The sequence below is a fragment of the Mobula birostris genome, chromosome 29 (assembly GCF_030028105.1).
Source record: "Mobula birostris isolate sMobBir1 chromosome 29, sMobBir1.hap1, whole genome shotgun sequence".
Lineage (NCBI taxonomy): Eukaryota > Metazoa > Chordata > Chondrichthyes > Myliobatiformes > Myliobatidae > Mobula > Mobula birostris.
In genome coordinates, this window is record NC_092398.1 from 1,758,226 (window position 1) to 1,784,734 (window position 26,509).

The 26,509-nt window shown below is 45.9% G+C and overlaps 1 protein-coding gene and 1 non-coding gene across 2 annotated transcripts in view; one reads left to right on the plus strand and one right to left on the minus strand.

Moving 5' to 3' along the window:
• Positions 1-18,997, plus strand: part of dcdc2b (doublecortin domain containing 2B) — a 141,191-nt gene extending 122,194 nt beyond the window's left edge. The window contains exon 11 of the mRNA XM_072246227.1: positions 18,803-18,997. Within this exon, the coding sequence (XP_072102328.1) occupies positions 18,803-18,997 (195 nt within the window). The remainder of the gene's footprint in view (positions 1-18,802) is intronic.
• Positions 18,295-18,367, minus strand: trnat-ugu (transfer RNA threonine (anticodon UGU)). The gene has a single exon. It is a non-coding gene; the product is annotated as a tRNA-Thr (tRNA).
• Positions 18,998-26,509: the final 7,512 nt, after the last annotated feature.

Below are 26,509 nucleotides of genomic sequence, written 5' to 3' on the forward strand. Positions count from 1 at the left end.
TTGCAGTGAAAGTTTACCAGGACATTGCTGAGACTTCAGGACCTGAATTATTGGTACAGGTTGACTAAGTTAGGACTATATTTCCTGGAGCGTAGGAAATGAGGGAGGATCGATAGAGGCAAACAAAATTATGAAGGGTATAGATAGGGTGAATGCATACGAGCTTTATCCCCTCAGTTTGGGTGAGACTAGAACTAGAGGTCATCGGTTAGAATGAAAGGTGAAATATTTAAGGGGAAACTGAGGGGGAGCTTCTTCACTCAGAGGGTGGTGTGAGTGTGGAACGAGCTACCAGCGGAATTGGAATCATTCTCATGAATCTTCTCTGAACCCTCTCCAATGTCAATATATCCTTTCTAAAATAAGGAGCCCAAAACTGCACACAATACTCCAAGCATGGCCTCAAGAGTGCCTTATAGAGCCTCAACATCACATCCCTGTTCTTATATTCTATACCTCTAGAAACGAATGCCAACATTGCTTTCACCTTCTTCACCACCAATTCAACCTAGAAGGACTCCCAAGTCCCTTTGCATCTCTGCATTTTGAATTCTCTCCCCATCTAAATAATAGTCTGCCTGTTTATTTCTTCCACCAAAGTGCATGACCATACACTTTCTAATATTGTATTTCATTTGTGACTTCTTTGCCCATTCCCCTAAACTATCTAAGTCTCTCTGCAGGCTATCTATTTCTTCAACACTACACGCTCCTCCACCTATCTTTGAATCATCAGCAATGTAACCCCAAATTCATTAATCCCATAGTCCAAATCATTGACATACAACATAAAAAGCAGCGGTCCCAACATCGACCCCTGTGGAACTCCACTGGTAACTGGCAGCCAGCCAGAATAGGATCCCTTTATTCCTACTCTCTGTTTTTTGCCGATCAGCCAATATTCCACCCACACTAGTAACTTCCCTGTAATTCCATGGGCTCTTACCTTGCTAAGCAGCCTCATGTGCGACACCTTGTCAATACTTTGGAGAGATTTGGATAGGTAGAAGGATGGGAAGGGTTTCAGGTGCAAGTCAATGGGACAAGACAGAAGATCATGTTGGCAGGAGCTGATGTTGCTGAAGGGCCTGTTTTCAAGCCCATCACCTTATTCACTCTTCGAGTGACCAATGAAACAGGACTTTGGGTAGACCCATGCAGTGTAGCAGTTAGTGCAATGCCATTACAGCTTGGGGAACTCGGAGTTCAGAGTTCAATTCCGACGCTGTCTGTAAGGAGCTTGTACGTTCTCCCTGTGATCGTGTGGGTTACCTACAGGTGCTCTGGTTTCCTCCCACATTCCAAAGGTGTACTAGTTCATTGGTTAATTGGTCATTGTAAATTGTCCTGTGATTACGCTCGGGTTAAGTAGGTGGGTTGCTGGGCAATGGGGCTCATTGGGTAGGAAGGGCTTTTCCACGCTGTTCCTCAATAAATAAATAAAACCCAGTGGGAGTGATGGCTGAGAATAATCTCATTCTGCGAGCAAGTTCTACTTGCATTGACTCTTGAGTGCAAACTCCAAGTTCAAGAGAGAAATTTATTGATAAACAGCTGATGGGGCAGAGGTTTGGGGGTTCTAAGTCCTTGCAGACAAGAACAATGTTGTTGTCTTCGGTGAAATCCGTGCCACTAGATGATAAATTAAGAAGGTAAATTAACTCAATAGCTACTTATTCAGGAATAATTGGAAAGTGACTCGCAGCAGTTTCTGGTCTCGGAATTCTGCCAGCATTATTAAAGCGGAGAGGATGAATTGAGTGCGAGATGCACGAGTGATTTGGACTGAACAAGGTAGAGGAAACAGCAGGGCTTCCTCTGCTTCCGCAGAAGAACCAGTCACTAGCTTGTTCTCTGCCAATTAGTTACAAAGTAACTAGCAATCACCGTGTAATGTCTTACTCTAGTGAGGACACACATCCTGGAGCATATACTCCATTGGGTGGAATCAAGTCAAGTCAAGTTGATTGTCATTTAACTATATACATGTATACCATCAAACGAGACAACATTTCTCTGGACCAGCGGTAAAGCATAATAGTACACATACACACGTAACTCTCAATAACTTACGAAAGTAAGGATGAAATCTACAGATGGATTACATATAAACACACTAAAGTGCACAAATTAAATATTGTAAGGATCAGAACAGATTAATCGGTAACACTTCGAATACAATGCAGTATGGAGTTCAGAATCCTAATGGCCTGAGGGAAGAAACTGTTTCCCATCCTGGCTGTTCTTGTCTTTATGCATCAGAGTCTCCTGCCTGATGGTAGAAAGTCAAAGAGGATGCTGGATGAATGGGTGGGATCCTTGATAATACGAAGGGCCCTGCGTATGCAGCGATCCTGATAAATGTCCCCAATGGATGGACCATGGATATTGTGCCCGAGCTGCCTGCCTCAAAGTCAATAAGCAAGTCAATACGCAAGCCAATGCGCAAACTAGGGCAGTATGGAGAGCAAGCTGTTGTCTATACAGCAGGCTCCCCCTCTCAACCCAGCTGATAAATCCAAAGCAAGGGCAGAGACCGATACAGTTTGGACCAGTCATGATGGAGGAGTTGCCAGTCAGAGTTAAACTCAACGTACGACTACCTTCGGGACCTCAACTCTGGATTCACTCAGGGGTTCACTCTCAAAGCCAACCCAAGAGTGGGTTGCAGCCGCAAGGCAGTGGAGGTTTGAGGTCAGAATTTTCCTTATCCAAGATGAGCTGCCAAACACGACAGACGCGCCCCATCTGCCAGAAGCCCTATAACAATTCCAACTGTTCAGCAACATTTCATATTCACCCTCAGATCTTCTGGGTTACCCTGCTGGACTAAGACTAGATGAACATTGCACAAACACAAGAGATTCGGCTAGAAATGCAGAGCAACTCACACAAAATGCTGGATGAACTCAGCAACATCTAAGGTGAGGGATAAACAGACAATGTTTCAGGCCAAGACCCTTCATCAGGAATGGAAAGGAAGGGAACAGAAACCAGCAACAGAAACGAAAGTTGAAATATTTAATGGGAACTTGAGGAGGAACTTTTCACTCAGAAGGTGGTGAGCGTGTGGAACAAGCCGCCAGTGGCCATAGTGGATCCGGGCTGGGTTTGAACATTTAAGAGAAATTTGAATAGGTGTATGGATGGGAGGGGTGAGGAAGTGCGGGTCGATGGGACGAAGCAGATTAATATTCCAGCACAGACAGGATGGGCTGAAGCAGCTGCTTCCATGCCGTAGTGCTCTGTGACTTTAAGAAGGTGAGGAAGGAGTTGGCACTTCAGGCCAAGGCCCTTCAGCAGGACCGGAAAGGAAGGGGGCAGAAGCCAGGATAAGAAGCTGTGGAGAGGGGAAGGAGTACAAGCTGGCAGGGGATTGGTGAGGCCAGGTGAGGGGGAAGATGGGTGGGGAGGGAAGAGGGGACAAAGTAAGAAGGTAGGAAGAGGTAGGTGAGGCCAGGTGAGGGGGAAGGTGGGTGGGGAGGGATGAGGGGACAATGTAAGAAGCTGGGAGGGGGGATAGATGAGGCCAGGTGAGGGGAAAGGTGGGTGGGGAGGGATGAGGGGACAATGTAAGAAGCTGGGAGGGGGGGATAGGTGAGGCCAGGTGAGGGGGAAGGTGGGTGGGGAGGGATGAGGGGACAATTGTGAGAAGCAGGGGTGGGGGGGATAGGTGAGGCCAGGTGAGGGGGAAGGTGGGTGGGGAGGGAGAAGGGGACAATGTGAGAAGCTGAGAGGGGGGATAGGTGAGGCCAGGTGAGGGGGAAGGTGGGTGGGGAGGGATGAGGGGGCAATGTAAGAAGCTGGGAGGGGGGATAGATGAGGCCAGGTGAGGGGAAAGGTGGGTGGGGAGGGATGAGGGGACAATGTAAGAAGCTGGGAGGGGGGATAGGTGAGGCCAGGTGAGGGGGAAGGTGGGTGGGGAGGGATGAGGGGACAATTGTGAGAAGCAGGGGTGGGGGGGATAGGTGAGGCCAGGTGAGGGGGAAGGTGGGTGGGGAGGGATGAGGGGACAATGTAAGAAGCTGGGGTGGGGGGGATAGGTGGATGAGGTAAAGGTCCGAAGAAGAAGGAGAGGAGATTGAACACGAGGAATTCTGCAGATGCTGGAAATTCAAGCAACACAGATCAAAGTTGCTGGTGAAAGCAGCAGGTCAGGCAGCATCTCTAGGGAGAGGTACAGTCGACGTTTCGGGCCGAGACCCTTCGTCAGGACTAACGAAATTGAATCATGGCAGAAAGGAGGAGGGAAACTCGAGGAAGGTGCTGGGCGGGTGAGGTGAAAAGAGTTGAGAGGGGAACCAGACGGGAATGGGAAAAGAGAGAAAGGGGGCGGGGGAGGGGGAGTAATTACCATAAATTGGAGAAATATATGTTCTCGTTATGAATATTAACACTGCCGTTCACAGCCCGACTGTAGTTTCCTGCTTGTTGATGCAGTATCACGCTGAATACCAACGTGGGAGAAAGACGGAGCCCCTGCACCGAATCTGCTGAAGGTGCCTCTCACATGCAAACAATGTGACATACACCACCCACCCTGTGACGGCTGACATCACACTCACTTGAATATATTCAGGTGGTTCTGTTCCCTAGCAACAAGCAATTATTAATGAGAGAGGGAAGGTGGGAGGCTGGGGGAGGGAGAAAGCATCTGAGTCAGAGTCAGAATCAGGTCTCTATCAGAGGCAATATGACTCAGCCGTTGTCCTCTTGTGGCATCAGTACAGTGTAATACACAGAAAAACTGTAAATTACCGTAAGATACTTATTCTTCTGTATCAACATAAAACTTAAATAAGTAGCACAAAAAGAGCAAAAAAAAGTGAGGTAGTAATCATGGATGGATTCGTGGACCATTCATAAAGTTATGGTGGAGGGGAAGGAGCTGTTCCTGAACTATTCAGTGTGGGTACCACCCTCACATGGTAGCAATGAGAAGAGGTCACGGAAGCCCTTAATGATAGACGCTGCCTTTCTGAGGCATTGCCTTTTGAAGGTGTCTCGGATTCTGGAGAGGGGAGTGCCTGTGACAGAGCCGGCTGAGTTTACTGTTTTCTGGTCCTGTGCTCTCACCCCTCCATACCAGAAGGTGATGCAGCCAGTAAGAATGTTCTCCACAGTACAGCTGTAGAAATTTGCCAGTGTCTTTGGTGACATACATAATCTCCTCAAACTCCTAATTCTGTGCTTCCTTTGAAGCTGCATTGATATGTTGTGTCCGGGATTGAACCTTGGAGATATTGACACCCAGCAACTTCAAATCGCTCACTCTTTGCGCTCCTGACCCCTCGATGAGGACTGGTGTCTATTTCCTCGACTTACCCTTCCTGAAGTCCACAATTAATTCCTTGGTCTTACTGACCAGAGATACCAGAGGACTGGTACTAGAGGTACTAATCTTCTAGTACCAGAAGAGGTTCTGGAGGATAGGAGGATACCTGATGTTGTTCTGCTGTTTAAGAAAGTCTCGAAACATAAACCAGGAAATTATAGGCTGGTGAGTCTGACATCAGTTGTGGGAAAGTTGTTGGAACATATTCTCAGGGACCAGATATATAAGTATTTGGATAGACTTTTCTGCTCTGCCGTCATCCCTGCCAGTGTTCTTTTCCAATCAGTTCTGGCCAACTCCTCTCTCATGCCTCTGTAATTCCCTTTACTCCACTCTAATACTGATACATCTGACTTCAGCTTCTCCTTCTCAAAATTCAGGGTGAACTCAATCATATTGTGATCACTTTCTCTTAAGGGCTTTTTTTCCTTAAGCTCTCTAATCTATTCCAGTTCATTGCACAACACCCAATCCAGAATAGTTGATCCCCTAGTGGGCTCAACCATGAGCTGCTCTAAAAAGCCATTTCGTAGTCATTTTAGAAATCCCCCTCCTGGAATCCAGCACCAACTTGATTTTTCCAATCTACCTGCATATTGAAATCGTAACATTGCCCTTTGAGTACGCATTTTCCATCTCCCATTGCAATTTGTAGACCACATCCTTACTACTGTTTAGGGATCTGCATATAATTCCCATCAGGGTCGTTTTACCCTTGCAGTTCCTTGGCTCTGTCCACAATGGTTCAACACCTTCCAATCCTATGTCACTTCTTTCTAATGATTTGATTTCATTTTTTACCAACAGAGCAATGCCACCCCCTCTGCCTTCCTATCTGCCCTTTTGATACAATGTGTATCCTTGGACATTCAGCTCCCAGCTATAATCTTCTCTCAGCCATGATTCAGTGATGCCTACAACATCATACCTGCCAATCTGTAACTGTGCTAGAAGTTCATCGACCTTATTCCACATACTGTGCACACTCAACATAACACCTTCAGTTCAGTATTCGCTCTTTACAATTTTGTCCAATTTTAATGTTGTAACTCATCCCGTTGACTGCGATGTTGCCCTGTCATCAGTCTCTCCCTACTGGGAGTCTCAGTACACATTACCTCTGTAAACCAGCTACCTCAGCTTCAACACTATCACTCTGGTTCCCATCCCCCTGCCAGATTAGTTTAAACCCACCAGACAAATCCAGCCAATCTGCCCACAAAGATACTGGACCCCCTTGGGTTCCGATGTAATCCGTTCCTTTTGTACAGGTCATACCTTCCCCAGAAGAGATCCCAATGATCCATAAATCTGAAACTGTACCCCCTGCGCCAGTTCCTCAGCCACGCATTCACCTGCCAAATCATCCTGTTCTTACCCTCACTGGCATGTGGCACAGGCAGCAATCCAGAGATTACTAACCAGGAGGTCCTGTTTCTCAGCTTTCTACCTAGCTCCCTAAAATCTCTCTTCAGGACCTCCTCACCTTGTCTACCTATGTCATCAGTGCCAACATGCACCAAGACTTCTGGCTGCTCTCTCTCATCCTTGAGAATGTCATGGATCTGCTCCAAGATATCCCTGATCCTGGCACCAGGGAGAGAACATACTATCCGGATGTTTCCATCGTGCCCACATCCTCAGCTCTGTTCCTCTGACTAGGGAATCTCCTATCAACACTACACCCCTCTTCACCTCTCTGCTCTTCTGAGGCACAGCACCAGACTCAGTGTCAGAAATCCGGTCACTGTGACTCCCCCAGTAGGTCATCTCCCTTAATAGTATCTGAAGTTGTGTACTTATTATTGAGGGGAATGGTCACAGACGTACTCTGCACTGGCTGTGCATTAGCCCTGCTTCTCCTGACAGTCACCCAGTTCCCTGTCTCCTGCAACCTTGCGTGACTACCTCCCTGTAGCTCGCTCAACCTATCCTCATGAGACATGCTGTCTAATCTAGGCACATCCTGGTAAATCTCCTCTGCTCCCTCTCTAAACCTTCCACATCCCTCCTACAGTATACTGAGGTGGCCAGAACTGAACACAATAATCGAAGACACGAGGAAAGCAGGATCTCCCAGTGGCCACACATTTTAATTCCACGTCCCATTCCCATTCTGATATGTCTATCCACGGCCTCCTCTACTGTAAAGATGAAGCCACTCTCAGGTTGGAGGAACAACACCTTATATTCCGTCCAGGTAGCCTTCAACCTGATGGCATGAATGTTGACTTCTCTAACTTCCGTTAATGTCCCACCTCCCCCTCGTACCCCCTCCATTATTCCCCCCTCCCCCTTTCTTTCTCCCTAGGCCTCTTGTCCCATGACCCTCTCATATCCCTTTTGCCAATCACCTGTCCAGCTCTTGGCTCCATCCCTCCCCCTCCTGTCTTCTCCTATCATTTTGGATCTCCCCCTCCCCCCCCCACTTTCAAATCTCTTACTAGCTCTTCCTTCAGTTAGTCCTGACGAAGGGTCTCGGCCCGAAATGTCGACTGTACCTCTTCCTAGAGATGCTGCCTGGCCTGCTGCGTTCACCAGCAACTTTTACATGTGTTGCTTACAATAATTGAGGGGTAGCTTAACCCAGAGTTTATGGAGCTGCAAAGTTATCTCCTCCATCAGATTTCTGATTGGACAATTAACCCATGTACTCCACCTCCTTTTGTGTTTTTTTTTACTCTCTTTTTGCACTACTTACTTAATTTAATATATTTCTCACTGTAATTTAGGTTTTTTGAATTATTATGTATTGCATTGTACTGCTGCCACAAAACAACAAATTTCATATTTGCCAGTGAGATGAAACCTGATTCTGATTCTGATCTGAGCTTGACTCAGAGGACTGTCAAGAATTTGCTGTGGAGCCTACACTAAGTCCAGTCCATCACAGGAAAAGCCCACCCCATCATCGAGCACAGCTACAAGGAGTGCTGCCACAAGACAGCAGCATTCATCATCGAGGACACCCTCCACCCAGGCTATGCTCTCTTCTCGTGACTACCAACGGGAAGGAGGTACGGGAGCCTTAGATCACACACCACCATGTTCAGAAACGGTTATTACCCTACAACCATCAAGCTCCTGAACCAGCGTGGATAACTTCGCTCACCTCAACTCTGACACTTTCAAGGACTCAGCAACTCATGTTCTCAGTACTATTTATTTCCTTATTTTTTTTATTTATTATTAGTTTTTTATGTATTTGCATGATTTGTCTTTTTTTGCACATTGGACAGTTATCAGTCTTTGTGTGTAATTTTTTGTTGATTCTATTGTACTTCTTTGTTCTTCTGTGAATGCCTGCAAGAAAATGAATCTCAGGGTTGTATTGGTGACACATGTGTGCTTTGATAATAAATTTACTTTGAACTTTGAACTTTGTGGACCATTCCATCTGCAGATTCGCCACTAGACGACTGCCAATGTGAACCAGCCCCTGGAGACAAGTGGTCAAAGAAATCTTCCATTTCATGCCAACCCCCTAAGTCACAGCTGTCAATCAGAAAACATTTTGGAAATTTATTGAAAAGAGTAAACAGTCAACGTTTCAGGCCAAAACCCTTCTTCAGGACTTTCAGAGACCTGAAGAAGGGTCTTGGCCTAAAACATCGACTGTTTATTCCTCTCTGTAGATGCTGCCTGGCCTGCTGAGTTCTGTGTTGCTCCAGATTTCCAGCATCTGCAGATTTTCTCCTGTTTGGAAATTTATTGATCAGAGGAAGAACTGGGAACATTCCTCACCTGACATCTTCTCTTTCTACAACAAAGATGCACATTCAAACTCCATACCTTTCCATCCCAATCAGGAGAATCTTAAAACTCTATGTTTCATTCAGAAACAAAGACTTAATTGTTCCCCACCACCATCTTGTTTCAGACTTCTAAATGCCCTGATGTGTGACCTTGACTAGTATTGCTTGCTTCCCTAGCAGTTTCCATCCGGCCTTTTGGACAGTTCCCAGTAAGAAAGTGCAAATTTGAGTCACAGACTGTTCTTCACCTTCCCACCACTCTGACCTTTAATGGATGTGGAAACTTTAAAGCAGATTGTCCAAATATTTCAAGCTGTTTATCTGGTCCACACTGGATGTTACATACACAGGGTGCACAAAAAGTTCAGAATATTCCTACAGAAATCTTCCACCAAGAAAACAGCTCAAATATTCCAACATTTCTCGACTTGATCTGCACAAGATGTAAGTTACAATGCTAATTTCTGCAAGATCCTCTGTAGGAAATTGACAATTTTATTGAATTTTGAGAAGAATGTTTATTTTTCCATTTTTTACTTTGATCAAAATCTCAGAGAAATGTGCCAAATATAACTCCTTAAGTTGGTTATAGCCGGGGGGTGGTAATGGGGATAAGCTCCCAATACCTATCAAATGCTCCAATGGTGTGTGTTTCAAGCAGCCTCTGACAGTCAAGTCTGGCTCCTGGCCTTCATGTGTGGCTGAGCTACGAAGCCCGGTGGAACCATTTCTACTGAAAGGAGAAGGGGCAATGGCAGTTTACTGGTTCCTTAAAACCAATCGCTGGGTCGATGGGGCTCATCAGCCGTGGTTGGCAGCTCATCTAGGAGAAAGAAAACTCCGATCTCAAACCTCCTCTGCCTTGTATCTATACCCACTCATGGGGAAGGCTTCGGGAGTAAACCCCGAAGGAAAGATCTGGAGCTGGAGACCCTAAGGCAGTCCTACGTTGATTTCAACATTGACTGCAACTCCTGCGATGTTGCTGGTGTCAAACCATAATCAGTCTCTGCCATTCCTTTGAGTTCATCAGATGCATGGTGATGGGGAGCTTGCTGCAAGGGTAACAGTTTGATCTCCATATAGTATGCCCTGACTAGCATATCACATGGGCAGCTGGGACAGGACATCCATGGTTGACCTCGACCAACGGACGGACTCATCTGCCTTCACCACCACCCCTGGCAGTGGTTCCATGTACCCCAACTCTCTGCATAAAAAATCAACCTTTAACATTCCCTCTATACCTTCCTCCAATCACCTTAAAGTTATGCCCTCTCATATTAGCCATTTCTGCCATAGAAAAAGCCTCTGGTTTGGTTGTCCACTCGATCTATGCCTCTCACCATCTTGTACACCCCTATCAAGTCACCCTGCACCCTCTTTTGCTCCTGACCGATGGAGGCCTCACTCATAATTGCATATAACCTGACACAGAGTGAACTGGGGAAACTTATAAAGGGCCTAATCTGTGCTGTATCTCAATAAATGAATAAATAAGATGAGCACTGCCAGACTGTGAGACCAATGATTACCCTGCCACCACCGAGGTCTCGTCACTAGGACAGCGAGCTATGAACTGCTTACTGTTTTCCTGAACTGCACACTACACGCATTTGAGTTATATTTTATTTAGTTATTTGTGGTAATATTATATTTCATGTGCTGTGTGTGATATATATTTTGCGGGTGAACAGTGCTCCAGAGGAACGTTGTTTCGTTTGGTTGTATAACAATAAACTTAAAGGTGTGTAAATCTGTACGTTGTGAAGATCGCTTTGGTAGTGAAGTGGTTAAATTGCTTTACTGGTGATGATACTGTGACATGAACTCAGAACCACCAATGTCACGGGATGATATCAGTCTGAAGGATGAGAGTTCAGTTCATCAGCACAGAGACTGAAGGGGTTAACAGAACTCTGAGACGTAGAACAGTCAAGAAAGTGCAGACACAACAGTCCAGGGCAGAGTCAGGAGACAGAACAGATGGACCCACTTAGAAAACTGTTTACAAAGCTGAAGAGTTGCAATTAACCAGCCAGACTACCTCTCCAGCTCCCCGGAGGAAATTAATGCGAATGACCGGAATCAGAATCGGATCCGTTATCACTCTCTTATACAACGTAAAATTTCTGCACCAGCAGTTTGTTCGTTATGTGCCCTGTCGTATGATGTGGGCAGTCATTGACCATGAATGTTCGTGGCAAATTATTCTGCAGAAGTGGTTTGCCATTGCCTTCTTCCAGGCAGTGTCTTTACAAGACGGGTGAGCCCAGCAATTATCAATACTCTTCAGAGATTGTCTGCCTGGCGTCAATGATCACATAACCAGAACTTGTTGAATTGAATTGAACTGAATTGACTTTATTACTTACATCCTTCATATACACGAGGAGTAAAAATCTTTACGTTACATCTCCGTTTAAATGTGCAATGTGCAATCATAGTAAAGTATAATAAATAGAACAGTCAATGTAACATAGAAATACACTCAAGTCAGCGTGAGTTACTCAGTCTGATGGCCTGGTGGAAGAAGCTGCTGGTCCTGGCTTTTATGCTGCGGTACCGTTTACCATGTGGTAGCAGCCGGAGCAGTTTGTGGTTGGGGTGACTCGGGTCCCCAATGATCCTTCAGGCCCTTTTTACACACCTGTCTTTGTAAATGTTCTGAATAGAGGGAAGCTCACATCTACAGATGCGCTGGGCTGTCCGCACCACTCTCTGCAGAGTCCTGCGATTGAGGGGGGTACAGTTCCCATACCAGGCAGTGATGCAGCCAGTCAGGATGCTCTCAGTTGTGCCCCTGTAGAAAACCCTAGGATTTGGGGGCCCAAACCAAACTTCCTCAACCATCTGAGGTGAAAGAGGCGCTGTTGTCTTTGCAGCAACAGTGCAAAGATATAAAATTACTATAGATTACAAGAATTAAGTTTAAATTAATAAATTGGTTTGTTATTGTCAAATGCAGTTAGGTACAGTGATCTTCTCAGAGAATCATCACCTTGTCATGGTGGAGAGGCTCTGAGTTCCTGACGTCCCAAGATGGATGCTGTTGGGAGCTCAGCTCTTGATAGGGCCACCCTTGGCAATAAGGTCAAGGGGGACGTTCCAGACAACGAACTCAGTGGAGGAGCTGGTGGAAGACAATGAACTCAGTGGAGGAGTTGATGGAAGACAATAAACTCAGTGGAGGAGCTGATGGAAGACAATGAACTCGGTGGAGGAGCTGATGGAAGACAATGAACTCAGTGGAGGAGCTGATGGAAGACAATGAACTCAGTGGAGGAGCTGATGGAAGACAATGAACTCAGTGGAGGAGCTGGCGGAAGATGACGACACATCACAACGGCAGTGAAGGTGGAGGAAGGCTACAGTAGTGAAGGGTCCCCAGTCATTTTTCAGTCCATTACCCTGGACCCTGACCCCGATCTGTTAACGATTGTGTGGTTGCTACCCATGCATCAGCCTCCCCACATTAAAGGAAAAGTCATGCACAGGCATTGTCCATTAAGGGAATCCGCCTTACCCAGATTGGCCTCTACAGCCACTTGAAGACCCACCAATAGCCAACCCCTTAGGGGAACCCGAGTGATCACACTACTACAGTAAAAATCATGTCTTGAATACTGTCCACATCGATCAACTCCTTACAACGGTGCACTGAGGTAGTACAAGGGAAAACAATAACAGAATGCAGAATAAAATGTTTCAGTTACCAAGAAAGCGCAATGCAGGCAGACAATAAGGTCACAACAAGGTAGAGTGTGAGGGCAAGATTGTACAAGATTTGCGGCAGAATTTTTGGCAACACTTGTGGTGTTGTTTTGGTTGTCAACACATACATTTCACCGTACGTTTCAATGTACATGTGATGGATAAAATTAACCTGAACTGGAGACCGAAGAGGGGTCTTCAGGCTCCTGTACCTCCTCCCTGATGGTAGTAATGAGAAGAGGGGTCTTCAGGCTCCTGTACCTCCTCCCTGATGGTCACAATGAGAAGAGGGGTCTTCAGGCTCCTGTACCTCCTCCCTGATGGTAGTAATGAGAAGAGGGCATGTCCTGGTGGTGGGGGTCCTAAAAAGATCGATTCCAGCTGCTTGAATTACCACATCTCGGAGATGTCCTGTTGAAGATGCTGGGGCGGCCTGTGCCTGTGATGGAGCTGACTGAGTCCACAATGCTCTGTGGCCACTTGCGATCCTGTGCATTGGAGCCTCCGTACCAAATAGTGTTGCAACCAATCAGAACGCTATCCACTGGACAGCTGTAGTCTACGGTAACATACAAAATCTCCTCAAACCCCTCAGGAAGTATAGTTGCTGCTGTGCCTTCTTCGTGATTGCATCAATGTGTTGGGTCCAGGATCGATCTTCTGAGATGTTCACACCCAGGAACTTGAAAATGCTCACCCTTTCCACTGCTGACCCCTCGGTGAGGACTGATGTCTGTTCCCTCCGCTTCCCCTTCTTGAAGAGTAAAGATGCTGACTCGGACTGTTAATCAAAATCCCATGCCCTCTGTCAGCGCTGGTAAGTCATTTCACTCCAGATAAATCTGAGTTCTCCTTTGACTTTGGAGGCACTTTACTGCAACAATCAAGCATTAAGGTGATTAAAACACTCTGCCGTTACTATAGGAATGAACAGGAATTTTTTGTCGGGATGATAAGGTTTAAAACACCATTGTTCTTTATGTGAGCATGAGAGAGTGGTGTCTGTAGGAATGACAGCAAACCGAACCGTGATGCCGCAGTTCAGCGAGTCATTCAAGAGGGGAAAGAGAAGAGAAATGTATTTGTAATTGGGGATAGCATTGTCAGGGGAATAGATACAATTCTCTGTTACAAGGATTGAGGGTCCCAAAGGCTGATGCCCAGGTTTGGAACATTTCATCTGACCTGCAGAGGGATTTGGAACAGGAGGAGAAAGATGCAGTTGTTGTGGCCCATGTGGGTACCATTGATATAGGAAGAACAAGGATAGAGCTTCCGCTGTGGGTACCTGAGCAGGTAGGGACTAAAATAAATCACAGAACCAAAAAGTAATCATCTCTGGATTCTTACCTGAGCCACATGCAAATTGGCAAAGGTTAATAAGATCAGATAATTAAAAGCATGGCTCAAAGATTGGTGTGGCAGAAGTGGGTTTGATTTCAAGTGATATTGGCACCAGCGTTGGGGAAGGCTCCTTACACTAGCCTGCAGGTCACCCTTGGGCGAGGTGTACCACCTGCTTAGCCCCCTCCCCTCACATGACCATGGGGGCAGGTGGTGGATGGTCGTACGAGCAGCCGGTGCACATCACAAGTCCTGGTTATGCGACCACTGATGCCAGACAGACAATCTCTGGCAAGTATTGAAAATGGCTGGGGTCACCCGTCTTGTGAAGACACTGCCCAGAAGCAGGCAATGGCAACTGAGTTCTTCTGAAAAATTTTCCAGGAACAATTACAGTCATGGAAAGAGCATGATCATCCGACACAGCACATAACGAATGAATGAAAGAACAGGATAAGGAAGGAACTGGTCCAATGGGGCGGGTTCCACCTGAAACAGACTGGGACCAGGGTCCAGGTGAATCTCATATCTACTGGTGTGGATAGGGCCTTAAACTAAATAGTTGGTCGGGGGGGAGGGTGAGGGGTCAGCAGCTTGGTAAAGTATGGATAAAGTAAAAGGGAAGGAGAGTAGGAGAGTTACATAAGTTCAAAGTTCAAAATCAGTTCAAAGAAAATTCAATTATCAAAGTATATTTATGTCACCATATACACCGAGATTCATTTTCCTGCGGGCATACTCAGCAAATCTATAGAATAGTAACTGTAACAGGATCAACCAGAGTGCAGAAGACAACAAACTGTGAAAATGCAAATATAAATAAATAGCAATAAGTAATGAGAACATGAGATAAAGAGATCTGAAAGTGAGATCATTGGTTGTGGGAACATCTCAATAGATGAGTGTCGTTATCCCCTTTTGTTCAAGAGCCTGATGGTTGAGGGGTGGTAACTGTTCTTGAACCTGGTGGTGAGAGTCCTGAGGCTCCTGTACCTTCTACCTGATGGCAGCAGCGAGAAGAGAGCATGGCCTGGGTGGTGAGGATCTCTGATAACAGATGCTGCTTTCCTATTACATGTTTCATGTAGGTGTTCTCAGTGGTTGGGAGGGCTTTACCCATGATGTACTGGACTGTATCCAGTATTCCAGTGTCTGGAATAAAGAATTAGACAGAAATTTAGAAAGGGTTAACAATTCAACTTCAGGTCTTATGGAGGTAAAATCAAACAGGGTGATGAATACAAGACTGAAGGTGTTATAGTCGGATGTACGCAGTATCTGGAGTAAGGTAGGTGATCTTGTAGCCTAGTTATAGAGATTGGCAGGTATGACGTTGTGGCATCACTGAGTCGTGGCTGAAAGAAAATCACATCTGGGAGCTTAACATCAAGGATACACATTATATCGAAAAGAAAGACCGGTAGGCAGAGGGGGGAGGGAGTGGAGTGGCCCTGTTGACTCTGTTGTAGGACCACAAGATGTCGAATCCTCTTGGTTTGAGTTAAGAAACTGCAAGATCAAGAGTTCCTGATGGGAATCCTGGCCTCCAAACTGTAGCCAGGAAGTGGGTATAAATTATAAAGAAAAGGTATATAAAAAGGACAATGTTACAATGGTCATGGATGTTTTCAATATTCAGTTAGATCAATGAGGGAGCTTAAGGTAGAGGAACCCTAAGGATGCAGAGATCATTATATGATAGAATTCACCCTGCAGTTTGAGAGGAAGAAGCCAAAATCAGATGTACCAGTATTACAGTGTAGTAACAAGAGCTACAGAGCCATGAGAGAGGAAGTGGTCAAAGTTGATTGAAAGGGGACATTAGCATGGGTGATGGCAGAACAACAATGGGAGAAAATCGGGCAATTCAGGATAGATACGTCCCAAAGAAGAAGAAGTATTTTAAAGGAAGTTTGAGGCAATCGTGGCTGACAAAAGAAGTCAAAGATAGCGTAAATGCAAAAGAGAGGGCATATAACAGAGAAAATATTAATGGGAAGTTAGAAGATTGGGAAGCTTCTGAAAACTAACAGAAGGTAACTAAAATAGCAATAAAGAGAAAAAAAAAGACGAAATATGAAGTTAAACTAGCCAGTAATATCAAAGAGGATAGCAAAAGGTTTTCTCAGCTATATAAAGAATAAAGGAAAGGAAAGAGTGGACATTGGAACTCTGAAAAATGATACTGGGTCAAAGAGATGCCGGAGAAACTGAATATTTAGCGGTTAGCATAATGCTGTTACAGTACCAGTGATCAGGTTCAATTCCCACTGCTGTCTTTAAGGTGTTTGTGCAATCTCCCTGTGACCATGTGGGTTTCCTCTGGGTGCTCCTGTTTCCTCCCACATTCCAAAGACGTACAGGTTAGTAGGTCACATGGGTATAATTTGTGGGGTGCGGGCTCATTAGGCCAGAAGAGATATCAGAGATACTGTGCTGCATCTCTAATTTTAAAAAAATCATAAATATTTTGCATCAATCTTGTGAAGGCATTAATAATGGTCTTTCAAGAACCATTAGATTCTGGAATGGCTAATGTCATTCTATTCTTTACGAAGGGTGGGAGGTAAAAGACAGGGGACTATAGGCCAGTGGTTGGCAAGATGTCCGTTATTAAGGACGAGATTTCAGGGTATTTGGAGGCACACAATGAAATAGGCTGAAATCAGCATTTCCTTAAGAGGAAATCTTGCCTGATGAGGTTTATGAGAATTTAGATTATGAAGACACGTAGTCCTCTTTTATTGTCATTTAGTAATGCATGCATTAAGAAATGATACAATATTTCCTCCGGTGTGATATCACAAAACACAGCACGGACCAAGACTGAAAAAATTGAGAAAACCACATAATTATAACATATAGTTACAACAGTGCAACAATACCATAACTTGATGAAGAAGTCCATGAGCACAGTAAAGTTCAAAGTTTCTCAAATGTCCCACATCTCACGCAGTCAGGAGAGGGAAGAAAAACTCTCCCTGCCATGCCGGCCACAATCCGACTCTGAGTCATCCGAAAACTTCGAGCTCTGATCAGCTCTCCGACACCGAGTACTGAGCGCCATCTCTGTCCGAACGATTCGACCTCCTTCTCGGTCGCCAAAAGCAGGCAAGGCCAGGGATTTTGAGGCCTTCCCTCCGAAAGATTCCCGACCACACAGTAACGACAGCAGCGAACGGGCATTTCAGAAATTTCTCCATATGTTCCTCTGTGCTTTCATGTCCATTCTCCATCAAATCAGAATTCTCCACGGCCCCTGATCCTGGGAATGAGAAGTTTAATGCATGAGGAGCATTTGCCAGCTCAGGACCTGCACTCTCATGCCTCCAGTTCATTTATTTTTTCTCTATTTTTTATTACCTGCATGAACTGTCCTCTTTCGCACATGGGATGTTTGTTGGTCTTTGTTTTTGTGGATTCTATTGTCTTGCTTTGTTGGTTCTTGTGAGAAAAGAAATCTCGAGTTTGTATGGTTTATACGTACATTAATAGTAAATTTACTTTGAACTTTGTACTCACTGGAATTCAGAAAAATAGTTGGGGCACTCATTAAAACCAGCTGAGTATCGAAGGGCTGACATTGAGTGACCATAGGCAGTAGTAAACAATATTGGGGAATCTAATGCCAGAGGACGGAGCCTGAGAATGGAGGGACGTCCCTTTAGAACAATGATCAGGAGGAATTTATTTAGCCAGAAGGTGGTGAATCTGTGGAATTAATTGTCACAGGTATCTGTCATTGGTATATTTAAAGCGGAGATTGATAGGTTCTTGATTAGTCAGGGTGTCATAGGACGAAGGGAGATGGCAGGAGAATCGAGTTGAGAGGGATAGTAGATTGGCAGAGCAGACTTGATGGGCCAAATGGTCTAAATTCTGCTCCTAAGTCTTATGACACAATTAAATAAACATCTCATCTCCATGGACCACCTTCATAAACATGAAGAAGTGAAAATCTGCAGAATCTGGAAATCAAAGCAAGGCACATAACTTACTAGGGGAACTCAGCAAGACAGTCAGCGTCCATGGAAAAGAGTAAATAAACAAGATCTCATCTCTGAAGGATATCGGCTCATAACATAACATTTTGTGCGAGTTGTAGTTTTGTAGAAGACAGCAGTAGGACTTCTGCAGAAAATGTCAAGGCCCCAGTGAGATTTGAACTCACGACCCCTGGTTTACAAGACCAGTGCTCTAACCCCTGAGCTATGGAGCCTCTGTTAGTAAGAAAAGTCAGTCCTGAGACTGGTGACCGGCTAACGTATTGTGTTGCTGGGAAGAGCGAGCAGAATTCCTGAATAGGGGAAAAATTCTGGGGAATTCTATTACTCATTTGCCAGCCCCTGCAGGCTGGTGATGCCATACAGAGAGGGACACACAAATGATCGCCGTGTGCTGAACTGTAGCCGGGCTGTACAGACAATTCTGTTATAAAGCAGGAGGAGCCGGGACCGGCAAAACTGGACTGAAATTATTTCTGGAATTAAAGATTTCATCTTCTACGTGAAACAGCTGTCATTGTCGCGCCGGTTTCCCTCAGGCTCCGGGGGGTGTACAATTATTAAATTACTGGTTATCGAACTCTCCGTCCTTTACAGAGAGTGTGAACTCTCCTCGTACAAGCTGAAAGCCTTCTTGCTCTCGGCTGCAGCCAGCCTGCCTGTGCCCGGGTTTGGAATGTCCTGACCCGACCCTCCAGCCCGGGGCTGCCTTCACCGTCTCTCCGCAGCCCGGGAGCACTACCTGCACGACCTTTGTTCAGGAAGACAAGCCTTCATTCTCAGGAAGAAGTACGAGTCGCATTTTGCACAATCGTACGAACGCCAACGAGTGTAAATTAATTTAAGCGAACTGCTACTTAAAAGTAGGTTAACACACAGAAAATGCCAGAGGAATTCAGCAGATCAGGCAGCATCAGTCCTGATCAGGGATATCCAACCTTTTTTTAATCCCGTGGACCCCTACCATTAACCGAGAGTTCCGTGAACTCCAGGTTGGGAAACCCTGGTCCTGAAGAAGGGTCTCGGCCCGAAACATCAACTGTTTATTCCTGTTCATAGATGCTGCCTGACCCGCTGAGTTCCTCCAGCATTTTGTGTGTGTTTCTCTGGATTTCCACCTCCTGCAGAATTTCTTGCGTTCTTAAAATCGGAATAGCAGGAGAGAGACCGTCTCCTGTGTGTCAGGGAATGAGAATCACTGACATGTCGTTAAATGTGTTGCCTTGTGGCAGCAGTACTTTGCAATGCATAAAATATACTGTAAATTACAATAATTATATTAACTATAATGTTGCACTGGCATAACATAATTATATATCATATTAATATAATTAAACGTATTCATAATTTAATTATTTTAATTATAATTAATAATCATAATAAAATTAAAATATGTTTCAGGAACAGCTTTTTCCCCTCCGCCATCAGATTTCTGTAGAACTCGTTGCCACGGGTGGCAGTGGAGGCCAAGTCATTGGGTATATTTAAGGTAGAGGTTGACAGATTGGTTGGGGGATGAAGGGATACAGGGAGAAGACGGGAGATTGGGGCTGAGAGGGATTGGATCAGCCACGATGGAATGGTGGGATAGAGTAGATGGGCCAAATGACCTGATTCTGCTCCTGTACCTTATAGACTTATGAACGCATGAACACTACCTCATTATTCTTCTCTCTTTTTGCACTTCTTGCAAACACATTTTCTTATAGTAATTTATACTTTCTATTATTAGTAATGCGGCCGCAGAACAGATTTCACGACATGCAAGTGATAGTAAGCCTGATTCCGAGTTATATTTATATGAATATAAATGTGTAATGCAAAAAGGAAAAAAATAGAATCAGAACTGGGTTTAGTATCAGCGGTATAAGCCGAGGAATTTGTTGCGTTTGCAACGTGCGTCTACACAGTGAGATGTACAGGAACCGGAAGAGAGCCGGGAGCCGAGCTGAAAGCTTCATGGCGACCCCCGTTTTCATATTTCATCTTGTGTCTCGTTTAAACAAATTCTGATCCAAAAACTGCCGGAGTTCGCGGGATTTTATTAGAGAAATCGCAGTTTAAATTCACCGGGAGTAGAGTTAGATTTTACACAATCTTCCTTTGAAGTGCTTGTTCTGAGATCTTGACCCGGTACTAACAGACGTTCCCGTGCAGGATCTGTGATCTTGAGGAACCCGATGCGGCTTTGATGTTTGCGGCGCTGTTGCGCCAGAATGGAATCGTTTGTGCTTGAAGACCCGATGCGGCGGCAGCAGACTCACCGTGGGTGGGCGCCGCTGCTGAGTCAGGCTGGGGACAGGGTCAGGCGGGGTCCGAGTCAGGCAGGGCACCGGCTGTGGTGGACTGGGTCAGGCGGGGGCAGCGCTGTGGACCGGATCAGGCAGGGGACCGGCTGTGGACCAGATCAGGCAGGGGACCGGCTGTGGACCGGGTCAGGCAGGGGACCGGCTGTGGACCGGGTCAGGCAGGGGACCGGCTGTAGACCGGATCAGGCAGGGGACCGGCTGTGGACTGGGTCAGGCAGGGGCAGCGCTGTGGACCGGGTCAGGCGGGGGCAGCGCTGGGGACTGAGGACAGAGGTCGGAGTCAGGCCGGGGACTGGGGACTGGGGACTGCCACGGCCCGCGTCACAGTGCCTAGTAATAAACGCTGCAATTATACAGAGCAGATCCACTCCGCGGGTCTCGGCGTCTCCAGTACACAAATGTGCATAAATCTGCAAATGAGGCAAATGCATCGATTTGCATAATCCGCACTCTGCCTGGGAAGAGATAAATAACGTCTCGTTTGCAGATCTGCATATGTGTAAATTTGCAAAACAAAAATTAATTTATCTTCACCACCAGAAACACTGCTGTTCAAACAGGACGCTCTGCAAAGCAGTTTCAGGGATCATCTCAGCGGCTCAATGGAAATTCCTTAATTTTCCTTAAATTCTCGTGGACGTATGCTTTGCCTGAGATAAATCGTTTGATCTCAGTGTCGCCTCCCGGCTACAGAGCGGATATACATTCAGTCAGCTTTCCCGCCGCTGATTACTTGCCAGACCCCTCTGTAAAACCACAAACAGGAGAAAATGTGCAGATGCTGGAAATCCAGAGCAACACACACAAAAAGCTGGAGGAACTCAGCAGACCAGGCAGCATCCATGGAAAAGAGTAAACAGTCGATGTTTCGGGCCGAGACCCTTCCTCAGCACTGGAAAAGCTCAGAAAGCTAGCACTTAGAGAGCAAACAGCAACGCAATTTAAATAAAAGTGCCCTGAAACCATTTCTGTATACAGTACCTATTGAAATGACTTTCTCCGTTTCCGCCGCAAATCTAACGAATTCTCACATGGGCATTGAAACATACAGTATAATGCCTCGGTTGTCAAAGACCAACACAATCTGATGATATGCTGGGAGCAGCCGACACGGCATGCTCACAACATACTTCCCCTAATTAAGGTATAGGAGCACAATCAGGCTATTTGGCCCATCGAGTCTGCTCCGCCATCTCATCATGACTAATCCATTTCCCTCTTGGACCCAATCTCCCGCCTTCTCCCCGTATCCCTGACCAACCAAGAAACTATCAACCTCTGCCTTCAACATACATAAAGACTTGGCCTCCACAGTTGCTTGTGGCAAAGAATTCCACAGATACATCACTCCATGCCTAAAGAAATTCCTTCTCATCTCCTGGTTCCAAAGGGGCACGCCTCTATTCTGAGGCAGTGCCTCTCCCACCATTGGAAACATCCTCACCCCATCCACTTTATCGAGGCCTCGTGAAATGTAAGGATCAGTTTTGTCATGTGCCGTTTGCGTCAACGACCAACACAGGGCAAGGATATGATGGGGCTGCCCATGATTTACTAACCCTAACCCGTACGTCTTTGGAATGTGGGAGCAAACCGGGGCACCGGGAGGGAACCCATGCGATCACAGGGCGAACATACAAACTCTTGACAGAGAGTGGCCGGAATGGAACCCCAGATGCTGATTCTGCATAAGGGTTGTGCTCACTTCCACACTACCACGCCATGGTATATCTATTCGGGCACAATCAAAGTCAAAAGGAGTGACCTCTTTGAAATCTATTGGCCTCGATCGAGTGGGTATGGAGAGGATATTTCCTGTGGTGTGGGAGTCTAAGACCAGAGGGGACAGCCTCAGAGTAGAGGGGTGTCCATTTGGAATGGAGATGAAGAGGAATTCCTTTAGCCAGAAGGTGATGAATCTGTGGAATTCGTTGCCATGGACGGCTTTGGAGGCCAAGGAATTTAAGGCAGAGGTTGATAGATTCCTGATTAGTTAGAGCATGAAGGGATACAGGAAGAATACAGAAGATTGGGGCTGAGAGGGAAATGGATCAGCCATGATGAAATGGCGGAGCAGACTCGATGGGCCAAATGGCCTAATCCTGCTCCTATATCTTATGGTCTCATGGCCATGAAGAGTCATGTTAGACAACACACAATAGGCATTAAGAACATAGAGCAGTACAGCACAGCAGAGGGTTGTCGGCCCTCAATGCCGCGCCGGCCTTTTGGCTTACTGGTAAAACTCAATCCAACCCTCCAAATATCTTTCAAGATTAAAGAATTTGCATATCTAAGAATGTCTTAAATGCTCCAACTATATCTGCCTCTACCACCGCCCGTAGTGGCGAGTTCAACGCACCCACCACTGTCTGTGTAAAAATCTGCCTCTGACATCCCCCGCCCCCATATTTTCCTCCAAACACCTTAAATTTTACATGGGGAAAAGGCACAAGTAACTCGTAACCCGGCATTCTTAGATCCACGCAGAGTGCTGAAGGAAACCAGGCTGTCTGACTCGCTGAGTTTGTCCGTGTTGCTCAGATTTCCAGCACCTGCAAGTCTATTGTATTTATTCTTAGATGGACGGTAAGTGGTTTATCCTCGGCGCTGGGAGCCAGCCAGTCAGCCAGCCCACAGAAACCCCGCTCCGGACCTTTCCTCTGGAGCTGGCGTCGAGGTCTGGGGCACAGACATGGATTCGTCTCCCCGGGTCGTGCGCATGACCCACGCTGAAGAGTACATCGTCGCTTGTCTTCTACCCATTTTTAATTAAAAACCAGAAATACAGAATAAAATGTCCTTCAAAGCTGGCGAGCAAGGCTATCGGACTGCACGCAGCGCTCAGCAATTTACAGAGGTGTCAGTGACAGGGGGGTCGCAGTCCCCGCGTTGAGTTTTCGCGCTCACATTGGGAGGATGCACCGTGCATGGCAATTTAATCTGGACAACTCTTGCCCCTCGATTCCTCCTGTTATATTTTCTATCAATAGATTCAATTGGGTATCCTGTGTTTATGTTAATTACCACGAGAATAATATGCAATTCTTCCCATCATTTCCAGAGTAAAAATATGCCGCGCACTTGGGTACATTAGCATAATATATTCGCTCAAGTGCCTTGATGAGGGTGGCTGGGCGGTGGGGGTCAGTGCGGAGGGGGCGGCTTGCCCAACCAGGCAGCAAAGCTACTGACGTCAGTGCAGGTCTCGACAGGAGCACGATTAACCCTATACTCGCTCACTCAGAGAGTTTGCTGCTGATTTTCGAGTGGGGGGGTCTCGAAAGAAAAACGACGTCGCAGACTGCAATATGGGGGTGGTGGGAGGGAGAGTGAGAGAGATGTCGAATTGATGGGTTGGACTGTTTTTGAAAGGTTCATGGGCATTGCGGGTGCTGGTGGTGGGTGGGTTTGATGCTTTCTGCTGGAACAAGTGGGGAGGAGCGGAGGGTTGGTGCTTTGCTGCTGCTTGTGCGTGGAGGGAGGGGGATTCGAGGGTTCTACTTCTCTTCTGTCATTCATTCTTTGGGATTCTTTTCTCTCTGTTTGCTGGATGTCTGTGAAGAGTACGAATTTCAGGTTGTATAGGGCATACATTCTCTGATATTCAATGGACCCACGGAACCATACAGGTACTCTGCTCCGTGAGCCTACTCACAGTTTCAGAATTTCACTCGGACATTGCGGTCATGGAGAAATAGTATCAGGGTAACTGGAATCCATCGGTGCTGGCTATTATTGTTGGACACTTAAGTGAGAAGCCTCAGACACTGAGTACAAATGAAAATCATCAACAAAACATTTTTTTAGCTTAGTTGAACTATTGCAAAGCATCGGCACTGTTACACATTTAAATGCATATATTCAATAAAAGTTAATTTCTTGTTTCTCCAAATTCCTACCTGACACGAGTAGTCTGAAATTATATTTGTGTTCAACTTCATAAAGAAAAAGAATTCAGAGGAAGCAACACTTTGGAAAAAAATTGTTGCCCAGTGAATTGGACATGAAATAAGTGATTTGATGGTGAATGTAAACAATATATAAAGTTATAACAATACATATACTTCAGGAAAGGGAGGTTGAGGGAACACATACCAATCCTCAGCATGGGACCAGCAACAGAAAAGGGGAGCAGTTTCAAGTTCCTGGGTGGTCAGCATCTCTGAGGATCTGTCCTGGGCCCAACAGGTTGATGCAGTTACAGAGAAGGGACGACAGTGGCGATATTTCACTCGGAGAGTGAGGAGTTTCTACTCTAACTTCTACAAATGTACCATGGAGAACATTCTTACTGGTTGCATCACTGTCCGGTATGAAGGGGCCACTGCACAGGATCAGAAAAGGCTGCAGAAAGTTGTGAACACAGCCAGCTTCATCATGGGCCCTAGCCTCCCCGGCATCCAGGACATACAGTGCCGATAAAAAGTATTCACCCCACTTCTTATGAGAAGGCCGGGAACTGGCGTTGAGGAGGAGACAGAAAAAGGGATCGGCCATGATTGAATGGGAGAGCAGACTCGATGGTCCTAATGGCCTAATTCTGCTCCCATGTCATATAGTCTTCATAAACAAGAGAACGTCTGCAGATGCTGGAAATCCAAGTAACACACAAAATGCTGGAGGAACTCAGCAGGCCAGGCAGCACCTATGGAAACGAGTACAGCTGACGTTTCAGGTCGAGAACTTAGCAGGACCCTTCAGCAACCACACACACCCCCCCGGAAGTTTTCATGTTTTATTGCTTTACTACATTGAATCACAGTGGATTTAATTTGTTTTTTTTAGACTGATCAACAGAAAAAGACTCTTTTGTGTCAAAGTGAAAACAGATCACTACAAAGTGATCTAAATTAATTACAAATATAAAACACAAAATAATTGAGTGCATTAGTATTCACCCTTTTCATATGTCAACATCTCAGGAACAGCTTCTTCTGCTCCCATCAGATTTCTGAATGCTCCATGAACACTACTCACCAGTTCACTCTCTTTTCACATGACTTATTTATTTTTTAAATGTGTCTTATCGGGCAGAAGATACAAAAGCATGAAAGCAGATACCATCAGGCTCAAGGACAGCTTCAATCCCCATTATAAGAGTATTAAATGCTCCCCTCATACTCTTGAGGGTGATGGGGCGGAGATATGTCTCCACCGAAGGAGGTGTAAGGTGCTCCTTCCCTCCGCTCGCCTTGGGCAAGGTGTAGCACCTGCTTAGCCCCCGATCAGGGTCACGGGAAGCCATGGGAGCAGGTGGTGGATGGTGGTACGAGCAGTCGGTGCACATCACAAGTCCTGGTTATGCGACCACTGACGCCAGGCAGACAATCTCTGAGGAGTATTGATAATGGCTGGGGTCACCCATCTTGTAAAGACACTGCCCAGAAGAAGGCAATGGCAAAACCACTTCTGTAGAAAAATTTGCCAAGAACAATCATAGTCATGAAAGACAATGACTGCCTACAACATACGACACGGCACACAATTATGATGTCATATGACACGGCACATACTGAATGAATAAAAGTATTTGTGATCTCACAAATTACCTCATTATGATCTTGTACCCTATTGTCTGCCTGCACTGCACTTTTTCTGTATCTGTAACACTTTATTCTGCATTCTGTTATTGTTTTACCGTGTTCTACCTCAATGCACTGTGTAATTCTATAGATGTACCATTGAGAGCATTCAGACTGACTGAATCACCCTCTAGTATGGGGCGGTGGGGGGGGGGGATCTACGGTACAGGATCAAAATAAGCTGCAGAGAGTTGTAAACTTAGTCAGTTCCATCGTGGGGACGAGCCTCCGTACTATCCAAGACATCTTCAAGGAGCGATTTCATCACTAACACCCCCTATCACCCAGGGCCTGCCCTCTTCTCATTGTAACCATCATGAAGGAGGTACAGGAGCCTGAAGACACACACTCAACGATTCAGGAACAGCTTTCTCCCCTCTGCCATCCAATTTCTAAATGGACATTGAACCCATGAACATCACCTCATTACATTTATTTTACATTTCTGTTTTTGCACTACTTA